Source organism: Lichenostomus cassidix, unplaced genomic scaffold (assembly GCF_008360975.1).
Source record: "Lichenostomus cassidix isolate B80296 unplaced genomic scaffold, HeHo_3.0 HiC_scaffold_33, whole genome shotgun sequence".
NCBI classification, from domain to species: domain Eukaryota; kingdom Metazoa; phylum Chordata; class Aves; order Passeriformes; family Meliphagidae; genus Lichenostomus; species Lichenostomus cassidix.
Genome location: NW_028147632.1, coordinates 1,740,310 through 1,763,096, shown reverse-complemented (window position 1 = coordinate 1,763,096; position 22,787 = coordinate 1,740,310). Strand labels below are relative to the sequence as shown.

The window sequence follows — 22,787 nt, the reverse complement described above, 5'->3', positions numbered from 1 at the left end:
TGGGAAAAGCTTCAGGCGGAGATCTGATCTGATCAAACACCAGAGGATCCACACTGGGGAAAAGCCCTTCGATTGTGGGAAGTGTGGGAAGAGCTTCAGCCAGATGTCACACCTGATGCAGCACCAGGTGATCCACACTGGGGAAAAGCCCTACGATTGTGCAGAATGTGGGAAGAGGTTTGGGCACAGGTCCACTCTGATGCAGCACAAGAAGATCCATACCGGGGAGAGGCCCTATGAGTGTGGGAAGTGTGGGAAGAGGTTTCAGACCAGCTCCCATCTCCTCGTCCATGAGCACATTCACACCCAGGAGAGGCCCTTCCACTGCCCTGACTGTGGGAAGGGCTTCAAGCGAAACTCCAACCTCATCACCCACCGGCGCATCCACACTGGGGAAAAGCCCTATGAGTGTGGGGAGTGTGGGAATAGATTTTGTTCGAAATCTGAGGTCATTGTTCACCAGAGGATCCACACTGGGGAAAAGCCCTACGAGTGTGGGAAGTGTGGGAAAAGCTTTAGCAGGATGTCCACCCTGATGCGGCACCGGGTGATCCACACTGGGGAAAAGCCCTACGATTGCGTGGAATGTGGGAAGAGCTTCAGCGACAGCTCCTCGCTGATCAAGCACAAGAAGATCCACACTGGGGAGAGGCCCTATGGGTGTCCCAAGTGTGGGAAGAGGTTTCACACCAGCTCCAGTCTCCTCCTCCATGAGCGCATTCACACCCAGGAGAGGCCCTTCCGCTGCCCTGACTGTGGGAAGGGCTTCAAGCGAAACTCCAACCTCATCACCCACCGGCGCATCCACACTGGGGAAAAGCCCTACGAGTGTGGGGAGTGTGGGAAGAGCTTCAGGGAGATGTCCACCCTGATGAAGCACCAGGTGATCCACACTGGGGAAAAGTCCTACGAGTGTCCCGAGTGTGGGAAGAGCTTCTCACAGAGGTCTGCCTTGACCCGACACCAGAAGAGGCACAAGTGAAGGAAGGCCTTCTGAGTTAGGGTAAAATAGAAATTATTAATTTAAAAGAGCTGGAAGTTCGATAATAATAACTTTTGAACTGATTTAGAAGGCCAGAGATTGGATAATGATTTACTAAGATTTGCCTGCTGGAGGCAATTTGTGATTCGCTTAATGATTTTGTGCCTACCTAGTATCGGGGAGGATAGAGAGAAGAGAAGCAAATAATTGAGAAAAACCACTGAGTGTAACTGAGCATCCCACCCTTGGACCCTGAACCGGTACAGGTGGGTTCTCAGGCTTGGACTTGGACCAAGAACCAAGGGAGCATGCGCAAGGGAGCAAGGTGAAGAGTTCATTGTGAGGAAGACTATCGATTATGCCGTCATCAAGCATTTGGGACCCTTGCCCACAATTAATCTGAGACACTGTGCTTGCACGAGCATATTTAGGTGAACTTTGAACTCATTATAATATGAAGCGGGGATAGGTAATTAATATGTATAGGGGCTTTGTCTAACTTTATGCATAAGTAACCTGTAACCTGATGTAAACCTCCTGAAGTGCTGCTGAGGGTGTGCATGCCTTTGGGGGGGCTACCCCCCATGCACCCCAGCTGGAATAAACACATACCTACTTCATAACTATCTGAGTTGTGGAGTCAATTCCATGATTCAATACAGACTGCTGCTCAGCCAAGCTCCTGCTCCATTCCTGAACTTCCACAAGCAGAACAAACACTTCCCAGAGCCACGAATACCGAATGTCAGACAAACTAGGGGTGCATGTTAAGGGACACAGACAGTGGGCGGATCGGGAAGTCTGTACCTTCCAAGTACCTCAGACAGTGTGTTGGAAAATATACCAGTTTAAATATTTCCTATAAATTTTGTCAAGGGGTTTGTTTGTTTGGTTTCTTACCCAGGGAAAAGGAATTTTAAGATTTTTTTCCAGGACATTTTTCTGCCCTGTGAGGTCTGATGAGCTCAACATAACTACAGACTAGGAGGAGCCCAAAAGACAAAAGGCCATCAGCAGCCATTAACGAACATCAGCTCCAAACCTCAGCCCTGGCTGTTTGGAGACACCTTGTCTGGCTAAAGAGAGATAAGAAGGAAGACCTAATTAGCATCAGAAGAGAAGCAATCTGGATCCAATACGAAACCATAGATTAGAAAATGAACAACATGGAACCAATTAAGACTGACCAAAATACCTTCTATGAGTTTAGAGTGTAAAAAATACCTAAAAAATCTTCCAAAACTTATGTGCCATAGCACGATTCTCTCTACAAACCCGGGCTCTGGATGAGGTGATTCCCGTGGTACATCCTGGCCAGAACAACATCCTGCTCAGATAATAAAGTAACGCCTTGACTCTCTAACATTGAAAATCTTGTTGAAAGGTTTTTCTTTTTCCCGCAGGTACGGTGACAAGAGGGCAAAGGGACAATGAAACGCAGCCGGGGAAACGAGCATAGAAAGGAAGCTGCGTTTTACAGCCCCATGGCAAATGCCCCACGGCCTCTCCCTCTGTCCATCCCTAAAGTCACTTTCACACGACTCCTCTGTCTCCTGCGGCCACACAAACCTCAGGCCACGCGGATTTTCCCGCACACTGCCGCCGACAGCGCAGCCACCTCTGTGCTACCGACAGCGAGCGGGACGAGCCAGCGCTGCTCCGGCACCGCCTCCTGCCGAGGCAGCAGCGGCAAGGAGACCGCGGGCAGCCGCTCCTTCAGCGGCCTCAGGCCAGCGGCAACACGGCGCCACAGGGAGGGAGGGAGGGAGGGAGACGGGAGAAGGAAGCCGCCACAGCCCCCCTGCCGCCCCCTGCATTCCCTCCATCCGCCCGCAGCGAGCCCCGAGCCCCGGCACAAGGCAGCGCGGCTCCCACCTGCGCTGGGACAGCCTCTCCGAGCTCCGCCGCCGCCTCCCCGGGCTCCGCCCGCTGCCGCCGCTCCCGGGCCGCACACACGCTCCCACCATGGCGCCGCTGCTGCCCCACTAAAGCCCTGCCTGCCTGCCTGCCTGCCTGGGGCGACACCAGCGCCGGCCTTGTCCCCGCTCGCTGGCACCGAGCAGCAATGGCGCTGGGACAATCCCGAGTGACAGCACAGCCAGCCAAGGGCAGCGAGGCGCGGGCTCTGCACAGCGCACAGCCCAAGCCCCACGCTCTCAGTGCCCCCCGGGCTGGCCGAGGCCAAAGCCGCACATGAGGAACAGCCCTGCAACGGGCCCGGGCCCAAGGCGCCATTGCTCTGCAAACAGCGACCAAGTTCTCCGCACCTCCCGGCCCCGCCTCGGCACGCAGCCCCCGGGGCAGCCCCACGGCCCCCACGGCAGCTCCCAGCCTCCGCCAGCCGCCCTGCAACGGCCCAGGGAGAGCAGGCCAAGGGACGCGGCTGCCGGCGCCCAGGGGACGCCAGGGACAGCGGGGGCACTTCACAAGCCTTTCCTGCAAAAGAGAAAACCATCAGCAAGGAAAAAGCAACAGCAGCGCTGGCTCCAGAGCACGGGGCCACACGAGGCCATGGCACATTGCAGTGGGGTGACGCTGGCCCCATGCCAGGCACCCAGCAGAGCTGCTCTCTCACTGCCCTGCACAGCCGCCGTGGGGAGAGAAAATTGAACCAAGGCTTCCTGAGCTGATAGAAGGACCTGGCTAAGAGATCCATCATCAAACACCTTTGTGCACAAAACAGGCTGGAAATTGCATATGTGAATTGAATTTATTGCTAACAAACTCAGAATAGGAGAAGAAGTAAAGTTTGACCATATAAAACACCTTCTTCTCAAATTACAGGGATCACCTGGAATGGGGGTCACCAGGATTCTGCCCAACGGGGGTCACTGGGGATCATCCACTGCAGATCTTCCCACTGGGGATGGAGTTGGAGCAGCAATGAAGCTCTTCCTGCACTCGGGACACTCGCAGGGCTTCCCTCACTGGTGCCTCCGTTGGTGCTGAGTCAAGAGAGAGCTCTGTGAGAAACTCTTCCCACACTCGGGACACTCGTAGGGCTTTTCCCCAGTGTGGATGCGCCGGTGGGTGATGAGAGAGTCATTTCGGTTGAAGCCCTTCCCACAGTCAGGGCAGCGGAAGGGCCTCTCCTGGGTGTGAATGCGCTCATGGCGGAGGAGACTGGAGCTGGTCTGAAACCTCTTCCCACACTTCCCACACTCATAGGGCCTCTCCCCAGTGTGGATCCTTTTGTGATGGATCAGGTTGGAGTTACTGCTGAAGCTCTTCTCACATTCTGTGCAATCATAGGGCTTTTCCCCAGTGTGGATCATCTGGTGCCCCCCCCAACCAACAAACAACCCCACACCAACAACCCCCAACACATGATCAGGCTGCAACTCTGGCTGAAGCTCTTCCCACACTCCCCACACTCATAGGGCTTTTCCCCAGTGTGGATCCTCTGGTGCCGGATCAGCTCATATCTCCACCTGAAGCTTTTGCCACATTCCCCACACTTCTGGAGCTTCTCTCTGCCCTCAGGCTTCTCCCCCAGCTCCGAGCTCCGGCTGCATCTCCGGGCCTTTTCCTCCTCCTCCATCCGGCCACGCCTTGGCAATGACAAATCCTGCTTTGGGGCAAAAACAAGGGCTCAGCGCCTTGCCCTGGGGGTTCCTCCTACCCAGCTCCAGCTCTGCAACTCTCCCAGGGGTTTGTGTCCATAAAATACCCAAACCACCACCATTCACCTCAAAACCCTCCCAGCATTTCCCCCTCTCTGCTCTTTGCACTTTGGCCTCCTCAGGCTCTCCCTTCTCTGCACTCATGGGGCTCCCGTGGCTCCCGGGCTTCCCTATTTTCCAGGGTGCCGCTTAGGGATGATCCGGGGGCTTTGGGGGTCTCAGGGGTCACTTCTCCCCTCATTCTCTGCTCCGCGCTTCCAGGGATCCCAGGCTTCCCCCTTAGCCACGCTCCCCCCTCTCCAGCCTGCCGGGGCTCCCCCAGCTCCGCCATCGCCCCTCTCCGCTCACCCCACTCCGGGGCTCCCGCCCTTCCCCTCCACCGCTCTCCCGGCCGGACCCCATGCCCCATGTCCCCCTCCCACCCCGACACCGGGCCGTGCCCACCTGCAGCCCCCAAAATATCCCCCAAAGCCCCACTGCCGCCTCAGCTTTGCCCTTCCGCCACATCCAAACGTTCCCCCCGCACAATCAAACCCTCCCAGCGACCCTGAACGAGATTTGGGGCTCAATCCCGCAAGCTGCGAGCTCCAAACACCTGCCCAGAAAAAACGCCGCTCGGGGACCCCCGAGACATTTGGGGCGACTTCCTCCTCCCCCTCACCTGCGGCGTGCGGGGCGCCGATGCTCCCGGGGCCGCGGCAGACAAAGAGCTCCGCGCGGCTTCTGCTGCTCCTCCTCTTCCTCTCTCCAACCTCTTCCTGTTCCTCCTCTTCCTCCCGCCTCCTTCTCCTTCCGCCTCCTCCTCCTCGGATCTCCGGCCTTTCTGCCGCTCCTTCCTCATCCCTCCTCCTCCTCCTCCATCCCTTCTCCTCCTCCCCCCAAGCCCAGCGCCCACCCTTTCCCCCCCTTTTCCCCACGCCGTCGCATGCCGCGGGAGGAGCCGGGATGGAGCCGGGGCAGGTCGGGCTGGGGCAGCGCTGGGCTCCGGGCCAGGCCTGGGCGCCCCCCACGCGCCCCCTCCCCAAATTGGGCTGGCGGGAAGCGCTGGGGGCGAGGGGGGGGCGCAGGTGGGGTTGGGGTGGGGAGCGCTGGGCACTGTGGGTCTGCCTGGGAACTGGAGAGTCATCAGCGCCGCGAGCTCGGATTGGAGAATGCCCGCAGGAGACAGGAGAGTCGTGTAAAAGTGACTTTATGGATGGACAGAGGGAGAGGCCGTGGGGCATTTGCCATGGGGCTGTAAAACGCAGCCTCCTTTTCATGCTCGTTTCCCGGCCGCATCTCCCTGTCCCTTTGCCGTCTGTCTGAGGTACTTGGAAGGTACAGACTTCCCGATCCGCCCACTGCCTGTGTCCCTTAATATGCACCCCTAGTTTGTGTAACATTCGGTATTCGTGGCTCTGGGAAGTGTTTGTTCTGCTTGTGGAAGTTCAGGAATGGAGCAGGACCTTGGCTGAGCAGCAGTCTGTATCAATTAGTAACAATTCAAATTCACAGTGGGTTCTGGGACCTGATAGGAATTCTTAGGATTCCCAGGCGCTGCTCCATTGTGTAAGATTTGTTCTGGTGGCCGTTCATGTTTTTTTAAACATTTTTGGTATGCTCCCTCATGAACTTACTCAGCACTTTTGTGTAATTTAATCATCTAATCTTTGGATCTCAAACTGGTTTCCCTGAACTTGTGGTATGAAAAATCCCCAGTGGTTTATTACACTCTATAGATCATCCACAATGCTAGCACATGTTGGAGTGAGGAGAGAGATGACTCCCCCCAATTTTTTTAGTGAAGTTTTCCCAACATTTTCCCACTTGCTGTTGCTCTTTGCAGATGAACCAATTTGTGCTGCTGTTGGGGTTTGACCCTGACTAAACGCCAGCACCCCTGCTCTCTCCTGCTGCAGACGTGCCAGAGGAGGGGAAAGAACAAAACTGTAAAAACACACACCAAATTCATGAGTTGAGGGAGATAGGGCACTGGTAGGAGGACCCACGGAAGAAAGGGCAGACAGGCTTTAAACTTAAAGTTGGAAAATGATTTAATTACTTAACAGAGTCGGAGGATATATGAGAGGTAAAAATAAGCTTTTCGTACACCATTTGTTCACTCACCACCTCCCTCTTAAAAATTCATTTTCTATTCACCCCCCCCCTTGCAACCACCAGCTCGGGTAGGGGGCAGGGTGTGGGGTATTTTCTTAGTCCATAGAGCAAGTTCATAAATCTATTCATCAGCACAATTCTTCAACTACAAATATTGTTTATCTCTGTTTATCTCTCTTTCTCTCTAGACAGTTTTCTTGCTCTCACCCCTCCCTCTTAAGACGATGTTTTCAGCCCCCTTCCCTCTTTCCAAACCCACAGCACGGGCAGGCGGCAGGGTGAGGGGTTTGTTCTCTGCTCAGTCCATCAGGGAGAAGGGTCTTCTGCTTAGCCACGGGGTCCCTCCCACGAGAGACAGTCCTCTGGGAACTTCTTTGGCATGGCTCTGATCTCACGAGCAACATCTCGCCCGAATTCTGCTGCAACGTGAGTCCTCTTGTCCATAAGGTGCAGACTCTGCCGGGCCGAGGCCAGGCTGCTTCCATGCCAGGAGCAAGGCCTTTCTCTCCCTTGCAAGGCCTTTTGCAGTTTTAACTGTTTAGATGAGACTCTCTGGATCACAGCTTCCTCCAGGCATCCACCTGCTCCTCTGGCGTGGGCTGTGGGTGGATTTCTGCACCCCTGTGGACTCCATGGGCTGCAGGGGAACCTCCTGCTCCCCCCACGGCCTTCAGCACGGCTAGCAGAGGGTTTTCAGCTGCAGCGACTGGAGCACCTCCTCCCCACCTTCTCCACTCACCTTGGTGTCTCCATGTTGTTCTCCCTTCATATGTTTTTACCCTTTCCTCCTCAAATTAAAAGCAGTGCGTTCCTACTTTCGTTTTGATTTTTTCTTAAATATGTATTCACAGAGGCAGAACTAGCACCTCTAATTGGCCCAAACCTGGCCAGCAGTATGTCCATCACCTTCAGAACCATCAGAGATTGACTGCTGGATTTGATGTAAAAACTTCCAGAGCTTTCACTCAGGACACACAGGAGCCATCTTTGTGCCACTCCCAACCCCTTAGACACCTCCTCAGCCTAGCACAACAGGTTCTGAGGGGTCCAAATTTATCCTAGATGTCAAAAAATAGTTTACTGATGTTCTGGGCCAATCAAAACCACCACAACTCCCCTCTGGCCCAGTCCCTTCCCAGTCCCTCCCAGTGCCACCCAGTCCCTCTAATCCCATTCCTAGTCCATTCCCAGTCCTCCACCATCACCCTCAGTGCCCTCCCAGTGCCCTCCAACCTACTCCCCTCTCTCCCAGTCCCTCTAATCCCTGCGAGTCACTTCCAGTGCCACCACAGTGTATTCCAGTCCCTATAATCCCAACTCCATTCCATTCCCAGTCCATTCCCACACCTCCACTCTCTCTCCTAGTGCCCCCCAAGTCCCTACCACTCGACACCAAGTCCTCCCCACTACATTCCCATTCCATCCCACTCCTTTCCCAGTCCCTCCCAGTCCATAAACAATCCCTCCCAATGCCACACCACCTCTCCCAGCTCTCTCCCAGCGCCCCCCCAGCTGATCCCAGTGTCTCCCCTCTCTCTCCCAGTGCCCCCCAGCGTGTCCATCTCGCTGGTGCCCTCGAGCTCCCAGCCCGAGCCCAGCCGCCTGCTGTGCTCCGTGATGGATTTCTACCCTGCGCAGGTGCAGGTGAGGTGGTTCCAGGGCCAGCAGGAGCTCTCGGAGCAAGTGATGACCACCGACCTGCTCCCCAACGGGGACTGGACCTACCAGCTGCTGGTGCTGCTGGAAACGCCCCCCCGGCGCGGGGTCACCTACACCTGCCAGGTGGAGCACGTCAGCCTGGAGCAGCCCCTGAGGCGGCACTGGGGTACGGCCAGAGCCCACAGCGCCGGGGGGAGCGGGGGAGGCACTGGGGGGGCTGGCAGGGGGATTGGGCTCTGCTGGGGGGAACTGGGAGGGGGGTAGAGAGAGGCTGGTTTATAGTGGGAGAGGGGCTTGGGGCTGTGGGAGGGCTGGGAAGGGGTCGGAAGGATGTTGGGGAGGGTGGGATGAGGTTCTGGGGCTGCTGGTGGGCACTGGGAGGGAGTTTGGGGGTGCTGGGGGGAACTGGGAGGGAGTTGGAGTGAGGCTGGAGGGGCTGGAAGGAGATTGGGGATGGAAAAGCAAAGGTCGGAATGAGGTTGGTTGTGCAGGGAAGAGATTGGGAGGGACCTTGTTGAGTTCTGTTGGGGCTGGGAAGGGACTGGGAGAGGGTTTGGGGGTCCTGGGGCGGTGGGGGGCAACTGGGAGGGGTTGTGGGATGCTGAGAGGGACGGGAGGGGCTTTGGTGTGTCCTGGGGAGGCTGGGAATGGATCGGGAGGAGGTTTCAGGGGCTCCTGGGTGGGCTGGAGGCGACTGGGAGGGTGCTTGGAGGGGCTTGGGGTGTCGGTGGTGAGAGGTTTTTGGGGGTCCTGAGCCCTGCTGACCCCCCAGAGATGCCGCCGGACGCTGCCCGCAGCAAGATGCTGACGGGGATCGGGGGCTTCGTGCTGGGCTTCGTCTTCCTGGCGCTGGGGCTCGGCTTCTACCTGCGCAAGAAGGTGAGGGGGGGTCCCGGGGGTCGTGTCCCCCCTGCCCCGGAGCGGCTGTGCTCCCCCCGGGGCCACCCAGCCCGGTGTCACCCCCTTTTCTCTGCCCACAGAGCTCCTGAGCCGCCGCCGGCCGCAGCCCCTCCCCGTGGCCTCGGGCCCGGCCGGGACCCCCCGCTCTGTCCCCGCGCTGATTATGGGGGGTCGTGTGTCCCCCCAGCCCTGCTGTCACTCTGACCCCGCCCGGCTGCTCCCAGTGCTCCCAATAAAGCTTCCCAGTTGGCTCCGGTCGCGTTTCTTGGAGAGCACTGGGGAGGGACTTGGGGGGACCCCGCGGTGCGGCTGTGACTGGGGGGCAGACCTGACCCCGGGATGGATCGGGAATGGGGACCCCCGTGTGTCCCCAAGTGTCACCCCGCTCTGGGGGCCTTGGGAGGCAGCTGAACCCCGACACGGCACACAGCGAACCTCAAAAAAGGCGCTGAGACCCCCTGAGCCCCCCAGAACCTCTAAACCCCCTAGAAAAACAGCCCCGAAAAATAGCCCCGCGAAAATGAGCCAATGGGAGAAGGCGCTGAGCGATTCTGATCCAATCCGAGCTCGCGGCGCTGATGACTCTCCAGTTCCCAGGCAGACCCGCAGCGCCCAGCGCTCCCCACCCCAACCCCACCTGCGCCCCCCCCCCGCCCCCAGCGCTTCCCGCCAGCCCAATTTGGGGAGGGGGCGCGTGGGGGGCGCCCAGGCCTGGCCCGGAGCCCAGCGCTGCCCCAGCCCGACCTGCCCCGGCTCCATCCCGGCTCCTCCCGCGGCATGCGACGGCGTGGGGAAAAGGGGGGGAAAGGGTGGGCGCTGGGCTTGGGGGGAGGAGGAGAAGGGATGGAGGAGGAGGAGGAGGGATGAGGAAGGAGCGGCAGAAAGGCCGGATAACCGAGGAGGAGGAGGAGGCGGGAGGAGGAAGGAGGAGAGAGGAAGAGGAGGAACAGGAAGAGGTTGGAGAGAGGAAGAGGAGGAGCAGCAGAAGCAGCGCGCAGCTCTTTGTCTGCCGCGGCCCCGGGAGCATCGGCGCCCCGCACGCCGCAGGTGAGGGGGAGGAGGAAGTCGCCCCAAATGTCTCGGGGGTCCCCGAGCGGCGTTTTTTCTGGGCGGGTGTTTGGAGCTCGCAGCTTGCGGGATTGAGCCCCAAATCTCGTTCAGGGTCGCTGGGAGGGTTTGATTGTGCGGGGGGAACGTTTGGATGTGGCGGAAGGGCAAAGCTGAGGCGGCAGTGGGGCTTTGGGGGATATTTTGGGGGCTGCAGGTGGGCACGGCCCGGTGTCGGGGTGGGAGGGGGACATGGGGCATGGGGTCCGGCCGGGAGAGCGGTGGAGGGGAAGGGCGGGAGCCCCGGAGTGGGGTGAGCGGAGAGGGGCGATGGCGGAGCTGGGGGAGCCCCGGCAGGCTGGAGAGGGGGGAGCGTGGCTAAGGGGGAAGCCTGGGATCCCTGGAAGCGCGGAGCAGAGAATGAGGGGAGAAGGGACCCCTGGGACCCCCAAAGCCCCCGGATCATCCCTAAGCGGGACCCTGGAAAATAGGGAAGCCCGGGAGCCACGGGAGCTGCATGAGTGCAGGGAAGGGAGACCCTGAGGAGGCCAAAGTGCAAAGAGCAGAGAGGGGGAAATGCTGGGAGGGTTTTGAGGTGAATGGTGGTGGTTTGGGGTTTTTATGGACACAAACCCCTGGGAGAGTTGCAGAGCTGGAGCTGGGCAGGAGGAACCCCCAGGGCAAGGCGCTGAGCCCTTGTTTTTCCCCAAAGCAGGATTTGTCATTGCCAAGGCGTGGCCGGATGGAGGAGGAGGAAAAGGCCCGGAGATGCAGCCGGAGCTCGGAGCTGGGGGAGAAGCCTGAGGGCAGAGAGAAGCCCCACAAGTGTGGGGAATGTGGGAAAAGCTTCAGGCGGAGATCTGATCTGATCAAACACCAGAGGATCCACACTGGGGAAAAGCCCTTCGATTGTGGGAAGTGTGGGAAGAGCTTCAGCCAGATGTCACACCTGATGCAGCACCAGGTGATCCACACTGGGGAAAAGCCCTACGATTGTGCAGAATGTGGGAAGAGGTTTGGGCACAGGTCCACTCTGATGCAGCACAAGAAGATCCATACCGGGGAGAGGCCCTATGAGTGTGGGAAGTGTGGGAAGAGGTTTCAGACCAGCTCCCATCTCCTCGTCCATGAGCACATTCACACCCAGGAGAGGCCCTTCCGCTGCCCTGACTGTGGGAAGGGCTTCAAGCGAAACTCCAACCTCATCACCCACCAGCGCATCCACACTGGGGAAAAGCCCTATGTGTGTGGGGAGTGTGGGAATAGATTTTGTTCGAAATCTGAGGTCATTGTTCACCAGAGGATCCACACTGGGGAAAAGCCCTACGAGTGTGGGAAGTGTGGGAAAAGCTTTAGCAGGATGTCCACCCTGATGCGGCACCGGGTGATCCACACTGGGGAAAAGCCCTACGATTGTGTGGAATGTGGGAAGAGCTTCAGGCACAGCTCCAACCTGATGCAGCACAAGAAGATCCACACTGGGGAGAGGCCCTATGAGTGTCCCACGTGTGGGAAGAGGTTTCAGAGGAGCTCCAATCTCCTCGTCCATGAGCGCATTCACACCCAGGAGAGGCCCTTCCGCTGCCCTGACTGCGGGAAGGGCTTCAACCGAAACGACACTCTCATCACCCACCGGCGCATCCACACTGGGGAAAAGCCCTATGAGTGTGGGGAGTGTGGGAAGAGCTTCTCCAGGAGCTCTCACTTGACTCAGCACCAACGGAGGCACCAGTGAGGGAAGCCCTGCGAGTGTCCTGAGTGCAGGAAGAGCTTCATTGCTGCTCCAACTCCATCCCCAGTGGGAAGATCTGCAGTGGATGATCCCCAGTGATCCCCGTTGGGCAGAATCCTGGTGACCCCCATTCCAGGTGATCCCCGTCGGCTGATGGGAAGGTATTTTAAATGGTCAAAATTTACTACTTCTCCTCCTCTGAGTTTGTTAGCAATAAATTCAATTCACATATCCAATTTCCAGCCTGTTTTGTGCACAAAGGTGTTGGATGAGGGATCTCTTAGCCAGGTCCTTCTATCAGCTCAGGAAGCCTTGGTTCAATTTTCTCTCCCCACGGCGGCTGTGCAGGGCAGTGAGAGAGCAGCTCTGCTGGGTGCCTGGCATGGGGCCAGCGTCACCCCACTGCAATGTGCCATGGCCTCGTGTGGCCCTGTGCTCTGGAGCCAGCGCTGCTGTTGCTTTTTCCTTGCTGATGGTTTTCTCTTTTGCAGGAAAGGCTTGTGAAGTGCCCCCGCTGTCCCTGGCGTCCCCTGGGCGCCGGCAGCCGCGTCCCTTGGCCTGCTCCCCCTGGGCCGTTGCAGGGCGGCTGGCGGAGGCTGGGAGCTGCCGTGGGGGCCGTGGGGCTGCCCCGGGGGCTGCGTGCCGAGGCGGGGCCGGGAGGTGCGGAGAACTTGGTCGCTGTTTGCAGAGCAATGGCGCCTTGGGCCCGGGCCCGTTGCAGGGCTGTTCCTCATGTGCGGCTTTGGCCTCGGCCAGCCCGGGGGGCACTGAGAGCGCGGGGCTTGGGCTGTGCGCTGTGCAGAGCCCGCGCCTCGCTGCCCTTGGCTGGCTGTGCTGTCACTCGGGATTGTCCCAGCGCCATTGCTGCTCGGTGCCAGCGAGCAGGGACAAGGCCGGCGCCGGTGTCGCCCCCAGGCAGGCAGGCAGGCAGGCAGGGCTTTAGTGGGGCAGCAGCGGCGCCATGGTGGGAGCGTGTGTGCGGCCCGGGAGCGGCGGCAGCGGGCGGAGCCCGGGGAGGCGGTGGCGGAGCTCGGAGAGGCTGTCCCAGCGCAGGTGGGAGCCGCGCTGCCTTGTGCCGGGGCTCGGGGCTCGCTGCGGGCGGATGGAGGGGATGCAGGGGGCGGCAGGGGGGCTGTGGCGGCTTCCTTCTCCCCTCTCCCTCCCTCCCTCCCTCCCTGGCTGTGGCGCCGTGTTGCCGCTGGCCTGAGGCCGCTGAGGGAGCGGCTGCCCGCGGTCTCCTTGCCGCTGCTGCCTCGGCAGGAGGCGGTGCCGGAGCAGCGCTGGCTCGTCCCGCTCGCTGTCGGTAGCACAGAGGTGGCTGCGCTGTCGGCGGCAGTGTGCGGGAAAATCCGCGTGGCCTGAGGTTTGTGTGGCCGCAGGAGACAGAGGAGTCGTGTGAAAGTGACTTTAGGGATGGACAGAGGGAGAGGCCGTGGGGCATTTGCCATGGGGCTGTAAAACGCAGCTTCCTTTCTATGCTCGTTTCCCCGGCTGCGTTTCATTGTCCCTTTGCCCTCTTGTCACCGTACCTGCGGGAAAAAGAAAAACCTTTCAACAAGATTTTCAATGTTAGAGAGTCAAGGCGTTACTTTATTATCTGAGCAGGATGTTGTTCTGGCCAGGATGTACCACGGGAATCACCTCATCCAGAGCCCGGGTTTGTAGAGAGAATCGTGCTATGGCACATAAGTTTTGGAAGATTTTTTAGGTATTTTTTACACTCTAAACTCATAGAAGGTATTTTGGTCAGTCTTAATTGGTTCCATGTTGTTCATTTTCTAATCTATGGTTTCGTATTGGATCCAGATTGCTTCTCTTCTGATGCTAATTAGGTCTTCCTTCTTATCTCTCTTTAGCCAGACAAGGTGTCTCCAAACAGCCAGGGCTGAGGTTTGGAGCTGATGTTCGTTAATGGCTGCTGATGGCCTTTTGTCTTTTGGGCTCCTCCTAGTCTGTAGTTATGTTGAGCTCATCAGACCTCACAGGGCAGAAAAATGTCCTGGAAAAAAATCTTAAAATTCCTTTTCCCTGGGTAAGAAACCAAACAAACAAACCCCTTGACAAAATTTATAGGAAATATTTAAACTGGTATATTTTCCAACACACTGTCTGAGGTACTTGGAAGGTACAGACTTCCCGATCCGCCCACTGTCTGTGTCCCTTAACATGCACCCCTAGTTTGTCTGACATTCGGTATTCGTGGCTCTGGGAAGTGTTTGTTCTGCTTGTGGAAGTTCAGGAATGGAGCAGGAGCTTGGCTGAGCAGCAGTCTGTATTGAATCATGGAATTGACTCCACAACTCAGATAGTTATGAAGTAGGTATGTGTTTATTCCAGCTGGGGTGCATGGGGGGTAGCCCCCCCAAAGGCATGCACACCTCAACAACACTTCAGGAGGTTTACATCAGGTTACAGGTTACTTATGCATAAAGTTAGACAAAGCCCCTATACATATTAATTACCTATCCCCGCTTCATATTATAATGAGTTCAAAGTTCACCTAAATATGCTCACGCAAGCACAGTGTCTCAGATTAATTGTGGGCAAGGGTCCCAAATGGTTAATGATGAGGTAATCAATAGTCTTCCTCAAAATGAACTCTTCACCTTGCTCCCTTGCGCATGCTCCCTTGGTTCTTGGTCCAAGTCCAAGCCTGAGAACCCACCTGTACCGGTTCAGGGTCCAAGGGTGGGATGCTCAGTTACACTCAGTGGTTTTTCTCAATTATTTGGCTCTCTTCTCTCTATCCTCCCCGATACTAGGTAGGCACAAAATCATTAAGCGAATCACAAATTGCCTCCAGCAGGCAAATCTTAGTAAATCATTATCCAATCTCTGGCCTTCTAAATCAGTTCAAAAGTTATTATTATCGAACTTCCAGCTCTTTTAAATTAATAATTTCTATTTTACCCTAACTCAGAAGGCCTTCCTTCACTTGTGCCTCTTCTGGTGTCGGGTCAAGGCAGACCTCTGTGAGAAACTCTTCCCACACTCGGGACACTCGTAGGACTTTTCCCCAGTGTGGATCACCTGGTGCCGCATCAGGGTGGACATCTCCCTGAAGCTCTTCCCACACTTCCCACACTCGTAGGGCTTTTCCCCAGTGTGGATGCGCCGGTGGGTGATGAGGTGGGAGTTTCGGTTGAAGCCTTTCCCACAGTCAGGGCAGCGGAAGGGCCTCTCCTGGGTGTGAATGCGCTCATGGAGGAGGAGATGGGAGCTGGTCTGAAACCTCTTCCCACACTTGGGACACCCATAGGGCCTCTCCCCAGTGTGGATCTTCTTGTGCTGGATCAGGTTGGAGCTGTGGTTGAAGCTCTTCCCACATTCTGTGCAATCGTAGGGCTTTTCCCCAGTGTGGATCACCTGGTGCCGCATCAGGTTGGACATCCGGCTGAAGCTTTTCCCACACTTCCCACACTCATAGGGCTTTTCTCCTGAGTGGATTTTCTTGTGCTTGATCAGCAAGGAGCTGTCGCTGAAGCTCTTCCCACATTCTTCGCAATCATAGGGCTTTTCCCCAGTGTGGATCACCTGGTGCTGCATCAGGTTGGACATCTGGCTGAAGCTCTTCCCACACTCCCCACACTCATAGGGCTTTTCCCCAGTGTGGATCCTCTGGTGCACGATCAGCTGACATCTCCACCTGAAGCTTTTCCCACATTCCCCACACTTGTGGGGCTTCTCTCTGCCCTCAGGCTTCTCCCCCAGCTTCGAGCTCCGGCTGCATCTCCGGGCCTTTTCCTCCTCCTCCATCCGGCCACGCCTTGGCAATGACAAATCCTGCTTTGGGGCAAAAACAAGGGCTCAGCGCCTTGCCCTGGGGGTTCCTCCTGCCCAGCTCCAGCTCTGCAACTCTCCCAGGGGTTTGTGTCCATAAAAACCCCAAACCACCACCATTCACCTCAAAACCCTCACAGCATTTCCCCCTCTCTGCTCTTTTCACTTTGGCCTCCTCAGGCTCTCCCTTCCCTGCACTCATGGGGCTCCCGTGCCTCCCGGGCTTCCCTATTTTCCAGGGTCCCGCTTAGGGATGATCCGGGGGCTTTGGGGGTCCCAGGGGTCCCTTCTCCCCTCATTCTCTGCTCCGCGCTTCCAGGGATCCCAGGCTTCCCCCTTAGCCACGCTCCCCCCTCTCCAGCCTGCCGGGGCTCCCCCAGCTCCGCCATCGCCCCTCTCCGCTCACCCCACTCCGGGGCTCCCGCCCTTCCCCTCCACCGCTCTCCCGGCCGGACCCCATGCCCCATGTCCCCCTCCCACCCCGACACCGGGCCGTGCCCACCTGCAGCCCCCAAAATATCCCCCAAAGCCCCACTGGCGCCTCAGCTTTGCCCTTCCGCCACATCCAAACGTTCCCCCCGCACAATCAAACCCTCCCAGCGACCCTCCACGAGATTTGGGGCTCAATCCCGCAAGCTGCGAGCTCCAAACACCCGCCCAGAAAAAACGCCGCTCGGGGACCCCCGAGACATTTGGGGCGATTCCTCCTCCCCCTCACCTGCGGCGTGCGGGGCGCCGATGCTCCCGGGGCCGCGGCAGACAAAGAGCTGCGCGCTGCTTCTGCTGCTCCTCCTCTTCCTCTCTCCAACCTCTTCCTGTTCCTCCTCTTCCTCACTCCTCCTTCCTCCTTCCCGCCTCCTCCTGCTCGGATCTCCGGCCTTTCTCTCGCTCCTTCCTCATCCCTCCTCCTCCTCCTCCATCCCTTCTCCTCCTCCCCCCAAGCCCAGCGCCCACCCTTTCCCCCCCTTTTCCCCACGCCGTCGCATGCCGCGGGAGGAGCCGGGATGGAGCCGGGGCAGGTCGGGCTGGGGCAGCGCTGGGCTCCGGGCCAGGCCTGGGCGCCCCCCACGCGCCCCCTCCCCAAATTGGGCTGGCGGGAAGCGCTGGGGGCGAGGGGGGGGCGCAGGTGGGGTTGGGGTGGGGAGCGCTGGGCGCTGCGGGTCTGCCTGGGAACTGGAGAGTCATCAGCGCCGCGAGCTCGGATTGGATCAGAATCGCTCAGCGCCTTCTCCCATTGGCTCATTTTCGCGGGGCTGTTTTTCGGGGCTGTTTTTCTAGGGGGTTTGGAGGTTCTGGGCGGCTCAGGGGGTCTCCCTTTTTTGGGGTTCGCTGTGTGCCGTGTCGGGGTTCAGCTGCCTCCCAAGGCCCCCAGAGCGGGGTGACACTTGGGGACACACGGGGGTCCCCATTCCCGATCCATCCCGGGCTCAGCTCTGCCCCCCAATCACAGCCCCACCGCGGGGTCCCCCCAAGTCCCTCCCCAGTGCCCCCCAAGAAACGCGACCGGAGCCAACTGGGAAGCTTTACTAGGAGCACTGGGAGCAGCCGGGCGGGGTCAGAGTGACAGCAGGGCTGGGGGGACACACGACCCCGTGTGACTGGAGTGTGAAGGATCTGCTGGAAGTCCACAGCACTTCAGCAACCAGGAATGAACTCAAAAGAACCCTCACGGGTGGCCTCCAGGAAGGGGACAGTGTCAGTCCAGGAGCACAGGGCTGGCAGGGTGTGGCTGTGTCCAGGGCTCTGGAAGAGACGTGGTGCTCTGCTGGGACTGACATGCCTGGGCCTGGGCAGTTCAGCCGTATCTGTCCCCTGTCCCTGTCTGTGTCCCTTGTCCCTGTCTGTGTCCCCTGTCCCTGTCTGTGTCCCTTGTTCCTGGCTGTGTCCCCATCCCTTGTCTCTCCTGCTGCCAGCTCAGTGAGTGGCACACAGTCTGAGGGTCCCTCCTCTGTTCCCTGGGCGTCGGGTGGGAGATGTGAGGGCTGAGCCTGCTCAGGACAGCTCCATCCTCACGACAAACTGCTCTTTCCAGCTCCAGGCCAGAGGATCAGATCCCACCTCAAGTTTATAGTGGTGCTGGTTGTGCTCCTAGCCCTGGTTGTGGCTCTGGGGGTGTCCTTGGCTGCTGTGTCAGGTAAGGAAGGAGCAGCAGCCTCAGCCCAACCCCTCGGGGCACTGCTGGCTCACTGCTGCCTGAGGGGAGAATCCTCAGACATTCTTCTCCATTTCCCTCTGCAGGGAGAATACACAGAGAGACTCCAGTTACTCCAGTTAACCCTGCAGCTCGGGTGCTGCTGGCCTGTCCCCATGGCTGGGTTGGGTACAACGGGATCTGCTACTTCCTCTCGAGGCATCGTCTCTCCTGGGATCAGGCTAAGGCTCGGTGCTCCGAGCTCGAGGCTTCCCTGGCTGTGCTCACTGACAAGGAAATGGTGAGTGAGGGGTTTGGGGGGTTTGGGAAGGCCAAGGGGACCCTGGGGTGCTCCTGGGCTAGGAGTCCATTGTTTGCTCCTCTCTCCTTGCCAGGAGTTCCTGTTCCGCCTCAGCAGGAATGTTGATTACTGGCTCGGGCTGCACAGACAGGGCCAGCGGCTGCAGTGGGTGGATGGCAGCAGCTTCAGCTCCTCGTGAGTCCTGGGGGGCACAGGCAGGGCCTGGGGGCACAGGCAGGGCCCTGGGGGGCACAGGGCTGCTGGGACTGTCCCTTGTGAGCAGCACTGTTTCTCCTGCTGGGGAGGACAAAGCATAACCTCTTTCTCTGCTCCTCCTTACAGGTTAAAGATCCTTGGCAATGGAGAGTGTGTGTTCCTGCGAGAGGGAAAGTTTAGGAGTACAACCTGCACAGATCACCTGCACTGTCTGTGCAGCAGAGCCCAAAGTGAGCTGTAACTGGGGATGGAGGAATTACCTTCTCTGTGCTGAGCACTCACAGCTTAGCCTCTTCTTCCCCCCAGCACGGGGATTTCCTTCCTCAGCTGCAGCATCTGCCTTGCACTGACTCTCAGGGTCACCTCGGTGCACTTTGCAGAGTCACCTCAGTGTTTGATCTCAAGGAGATGAATCTGCAGGAGGAGGAGATGATGTGGAAGCTGATCTGTGGCTGCCTGGGCTGGGTGTTCCTGTCTCCCTCTGGAGCCGTTCCAGGAATCTTCCTGTTTCTCTTGCACTACATGTTTCTACAGTGACCTTTTATATATATATTGATATGGAAAGGGATTTCAAACATGTTTTTCCAGCACTTGCAGTGTATTTATACACTAAGCTTGTATCTATATACGAAAATATAACACTGTGAGTGTAGACCTACACGTTCTTCTAAAACTGAATTTGTACACTGATCTTATATATATATTACCATATATTAATATAACACTCTGGATACAGAATTACATGTTCTTCTGACATTGTTTTTACACACTAGCTTTGTACATATATATGAAAATATAACTCTGTGAGTATAGACCTACACGTTCTTCTAAAACTGTATTTGTACACTGACCTTATATATATATTAGCATATATTAATGTAACACTCTGGATACAAAATTACATGTTCCTCTAACATTGTATTTATATACTAACCTTGTCTATCTTGATATAATACTGTGGATACAGAACTACCTGTTCTTCTAAAACTGTATTTACACACTAACCTTATATATATTAGCATATATTAATATAACACTCTGGATACAGAACTACCTGTTCTTCTAACATTGTATTTATACACTAATGTTGTATATATTGATACAACACTGTGGATACAGATTTGAAACATCTGCTGCCATGGTGATGTGACCTTTGTGGGAGCAGAGTGCAAAATAATGCCAGGGTTGTGATTGGAACCTACAGGTGCCATTCCCTTAGGAGTTGGACTTGATCCTTGTGGGTCTCTTCCAACTCAGAGGAGTGTGTGAGATGTTGTTGTGTGACACCCATCAGTATGTACAGCGCCCATGTTGCTGTTATTGTTGTATTCTTTATAAAATTATTATTTTTTTATTAAATACTTATGAAGCATCACTATGTCCCTCGTGTCCCTTGCCCTGCTCCCCCTGCCCCGGGGACTTCAGCCGAGCCAGAGCCTCTTCCCAGTGCTCCCAGTGCTCCCAGTCTGCCCGTGCAGCCTCCAGCAGCCAGCGAGGCCTTCAGCTGGGCCGGCAGAGAGGAGCTGCTGGGAGCTCCCAAATCAGTTGGGTTCCGTTTGTCCTTCCCAGCCTGGGGAACAACGATTTGGGAGTTTTCTGCCCAAACGCTGTCCGTTCCTCCGCTCAGCCCAAGGGGTTTGGGGAGATTTTGGCTTTTTGGGGGAAATCAAAGCGATGTGGGGACAAGGCGGGATTGTCCCTCAGCCGCGTTCTGACCAATCAGAGTTCGAGAATGAGGAGTGGCAGCAGAATCTGCCAATGGGAGTGGAGGGCGGGATGTCCGCAGGGTATATAAAGGGTAACTGAGCAGCAGAGAATTCTTCATAGGTTTTTAAAATGTGGGAGGAGAAAAAGGCCTGGAATGTCCCGGGCCGTGCTGGAGGCCAAGGAACCGCTGCTGCTCTGAACCGGCGGGAGGTGAAAACCGCTGTGACACTGTCCTCCTCACCCTGGTGTCCCTCGACAGCACACAATGCCTCAGGAACAGGCTGCTCCGGCAGGGTTCCCCCACAAGTCCCGCCAGCAGCCACTTCCATGGCTCGGCAGGAGCTTCCCATGGCTCAGGGTCTCTCTCAGGCATCCCCTGCTCCGGCCTGGGCTCCTGCCGGGGCTGCAGGGGAGTCCCTGCTCCATCCCGGCCTCACCCACAGCTCACACCGAGCTGGACCTGCAGCTCCAGGTCACACCGAGCTCCCGCCGGTTCAGGGCAGCAGCGATTCTTTGTCCTCCTGCCCGGGCAGGGACACTGCAGGGCTGAGGAGCCAAAAAGAGAATTTCGGCCACAACCCCGGGATTGTGCCTGGAGCGACCGGGGCGATTCTGTGCGTGTGCAGAGCTCTCCCACCTCACTCCCATTGGGTGATAGTGCAGTCACTCGTAATACTGGAGCGGTGATTAATCAGACTGGGGAGAAGCACCGCCCTTGGTGCCGCCCCGGTACCGCCATTGCCGGAGGGTCAGTGAGGGCTCGGGAGCGGCAGCGGCCGGAGCGCCGTGAGGCGGCGGAGCTCGGAGGCGGCGGAGCTCGGCGGTGACCGCACCGCAGCGACCCGGGGACAGGAGAGACACCTCTGTGCTACCGACAGCAAGCGGGACGAGCCAGCGCTGCTCCGGCACCGCCTCCTGCCGAGGCAGCAGCGGCAAGGAGACCGCGGGCAGCCGCTCCCTCAGCGGCCTCAGGCCAGCGGCAACACGGCGCCACAGCCAGCGAGGGAGGGAGGGAGGGAGACGGGAGAAGGAAGCCGCCACAGCCCCCCTGCCGCCCCCTGCATCCCCTCCATCCGCCCGCAGCGAGCCCCGAGCCCCGGCACAAGGCAGCGCGGCTCCCACCTGCGCTGGGACAGCCTCTCCGAGCTCCGCCGCCGCCTCCCCGGGCTCCGCCCGCTGCCGCCGCTCCCGGGCCGCACACACGCTCCCACCATGGCGCCGCAGCTGCCCCACTAAAGCCCTGCCTGCCTGCCTGCCTGCCTGGGGGCGACACCGGCGCCGGCCTTGTCCCCGCTCGCTGGCACCGAGCAGCAATGGCGCTGGGACAATCCCGAGTGACAGCACAGCCAGCCAAGGGCAGCGAGGCGCGGGCTCTGCACAGCGCACAGCCCAAGCCCCGCGCCCCCCGGGCTGGCCGAGGCCAAAGCCGCACATGAGGAACAGCCCTGCAACGGGCCCGGGCCCAAGGCGCCATTGCTCTGCAAACAGCGACCAAGTTCTCCGCACCTCCCTGCCCCGCCTCGGCACGCAGCCCCCGGGGCAGCCCCACGGCCCCCACGGCAGCTCCCAGCCTCCGCCAGCCGCCCTGCAACGGCCCATGGGGAGCAGGCCAAGGGACGCGGCTGCCGGCGCCCAGGGGACGCCAGGGACAGCGGGGGCACTTCACAAGCCTTTCCTGCAAAAGAGAAAACCATCAGCAAGGAAAAAGCAACAGCAGCGCTGGCTCCAGAGCACAGGGCCACACGAGGCCATGGCACATTGCAGTGGGGTGACGCTGGCCCCATGCCAGGCACCCAGCAGAGCTGCTCTCTCACTGCCCTGCACAGCCGCCATGGGGAGAGAAAATTGAACCAAGGCTTCCTGAGCTGATAGAAGGACCTGGCTAAGAGATCCCTCATCCAACACCTTTGTGCACAAAACAGGCTGGATATTGGATATGTGAATTGAATTTATTGCTAACAAACTCAGAGGAGGAGAAGTAGTAAATTTTGACCATTTAAAATACCTTCCCATCAGCCGACGGGGATCACCTGGAATGGGGGTCACCAGGATTCTGCCCAACGGGGATCACTGGGGATCATCCACTGCAGATCTTCCCACTGGGGATGGAGTTGGAGCAGCAATGAAGCTCTTCCTGCACTCGGGACACTCACAGGGCTTCCCTCACTGGTGCCTTTGTTGGTGCCGAGTCAAGTTAGAGCTCTGTGAGAAACTCTTCCCACACTCCCCACACTCGTAGGGCTTTTCCCCAGTGTGGATGCGCCGGTGGGTGATGAGGGTGGAGTTTTGGTTGAAGCCCTTCCCACAGTCAGGGCAGCGGAAGGGCCTCTCCTGGGTGTGAATGCGCTCATGGCGGAGGAGATGGGAGCTGGTCTGAAACCTCTTCCCACATGTGGGACACTCATAGGGCCTCTCCCCAGTGTGGATCTTCTTGTGCTGGATCAGGGTGGAGCTGTCACGGAAGCTTTTCCAACATTCCCCACAATCGTAGGGCTTTTCCCCAGTGTGGATCTTCTTGTGCTGCATCAGGGTGGAGCTCTGGCTGAAGCTCTTCCCACATTCTGCACAATCGTAGGGCTTTTCCCCAGTGTGGGTCACCTGATGCCGCATCA

At 58.0% G+C, this 22,787-nt stretch overlaps 2 protein-coding genes and 1 long non-coding RNA gene across 3 annotated transcripts in view; 2 read left to right on the top strand and 1 right to left on the bottom strand.

The window, feature by feature from the left end:
- Positions 1–22,787, top strand: part of LOC146421418 (uncharacterized) — a 26,448-nt gene continuing 3,661 nt past the window's right edge. Inside the window, exons 1-2 of the mRNA XM_085047539.1 lie at positions 1–883; positions 11,189–12,039. Of these exons, the coding sequence (XP_084903665.1) occupies positions 104–883; positions 11,189–12,039 (1,631 nt within the window). The 5' untranslated portion in view covers positions 1–103. The remainder of the gene's footprint in view (positions 884–11,188; positions 12,040–22,787) is intronic.
- LOC146421420 (uncharacterized) lies at positions 9,136–9,512 on the top strand. Its single transcript, XR_014848742.1, has 2 exons — positions 9,136–9,240; positions 9,342–9,512. It is a non-coding gene; the product is annotated as an uncharacterized LOC146421420 (long non-coding RNA).
- On the bottom strand, positions 14,471–15,796 carry LOC146421419 (uncharacterized). The gene has a single exon (XM_085047124.1). The coding sequence runs from the start codon at positions 15,794–15,796 to the stop codon at positions 14,972–14,974; it is 825 nt and encodes a 274-aa protein (XP_084903250.1). The 3' UTR covers positions 14,471–14,971.

What these genes read in the sequence shown, in the direction of transcription:
- LOC146421419 (XM_085047124.1), bottom strand. Translation starts at nt 15,796, where the DNA reads ATGGAGGAGGAGGAAAAGGCCCGGAGATGCAGCCGGAGCTCGAAGCTG.